Raw genomic sequence first — 779 nt, 5'->3', positions numbered from 1 at the left:
TGTACCACACAGTACCACACTATGTACCACACAGTACTACACTATGTACCACACAGTACTACACAGTACTACACAGTTGTGTGTATCTAACCCTCTGGGTCTTGGTCCTCAGGTGGTCCATCACGCCGCTCATGTACCCCGCCTCCTTCTTCTTTAAGATCCCCAGCACGGCGTACGTGGTCCTCACCAGCATCAACATCCTGATCGGCATCAACGGCAGCATCTCCACCTTCGTCATGGAGCTGTTCGGAGATCACGTGAGTGCGGGGCGAGCGGGCGTTTTTTAGTGCGACCCCACGGACGAGTCCAGCTGCAGGTGGAGCTTTAACTTCCTGTCTCCGCAGGAAATCGGCGGCATCAACGACATCCTGAAGAATGTCCTCCTCATCTTCCCTCACTTCTGTCTCGGGCGAGGACTTATCGACATGGTGAAGAACCAGGCGATGGCCGACGCCCTCGAGAGATTCGGTAAGATGAGCGGACGCTGGGTGGGCGGGGCTCATCTTCCGGGGGCGGGGAGCTGACCTCGTGCTTGTGTTCCAGGTGAGAACAGGTTCCGCTCGCCGCTGGAGTGGGACATGGTGGGAAAGAACCTGCTCGCCATGGCTGTGGAGGGCGTGGTCTTCTTCATCATCACCATCTTCATCCAGTACCGCTTCTTCATCAAGCCCAGGTATGTTCGGACTGGTTCTGTTCTCACTCCCGTGTCAATGTATGGGATAAATTTTATGCCAACAGGAAGTGAATTTGAATTGCTCTGATTGAATCTGAATGTGTAT

At 54.2% G+C, this 779-nt stretch overlaps 1 protein-coding gene across 1 annotated transcript; it reads left to right on the top strand.

Annotated features, from left to right (window-relative positions):
* Nucleotides 1-112: 112 nt before the first annotated feature.
* On the top strand, nt 113-673 carry LOC106511964 (ATP-binding cassette sub-family A member 1; the record flags this gene model as incomplete). Its single annotated transcript, XM_014000676.1, is given in 3 exon segments — nt 113-257; nt 345-468; nt 544-673. Coding segments are annotated over 3 exon segments (399 nt in total), but the record flags the coding sequence as incomplete, so codon positions are not given.
* Nucleotides 674-779: the final 106 nt, after the last annotated feature.

This window comes from Austrofundulus limnaeus, unplaced genomic scaffold, assembly GCF_001266775.1.
Source record: "Austrofundulus limnaeus strain Quisiro unplaced genomic scaffold, Austrofundulus_limnaeus-1.0 Scaffold3703, whole genome shotgun sequence".
NCBI classification, from domain to species: domain Eukaryota; kingdom Metazoa; phylum Chordata; class Actinopteri; order Cyprinodontiformes; family Rivulidae; genus Austrofundulus; species Austrofundulus limnaeus.
Note: the sequence above shows the minus strand (reverse complement) of the source record. Positions and strands in the feature narration are given on the sequence as shown.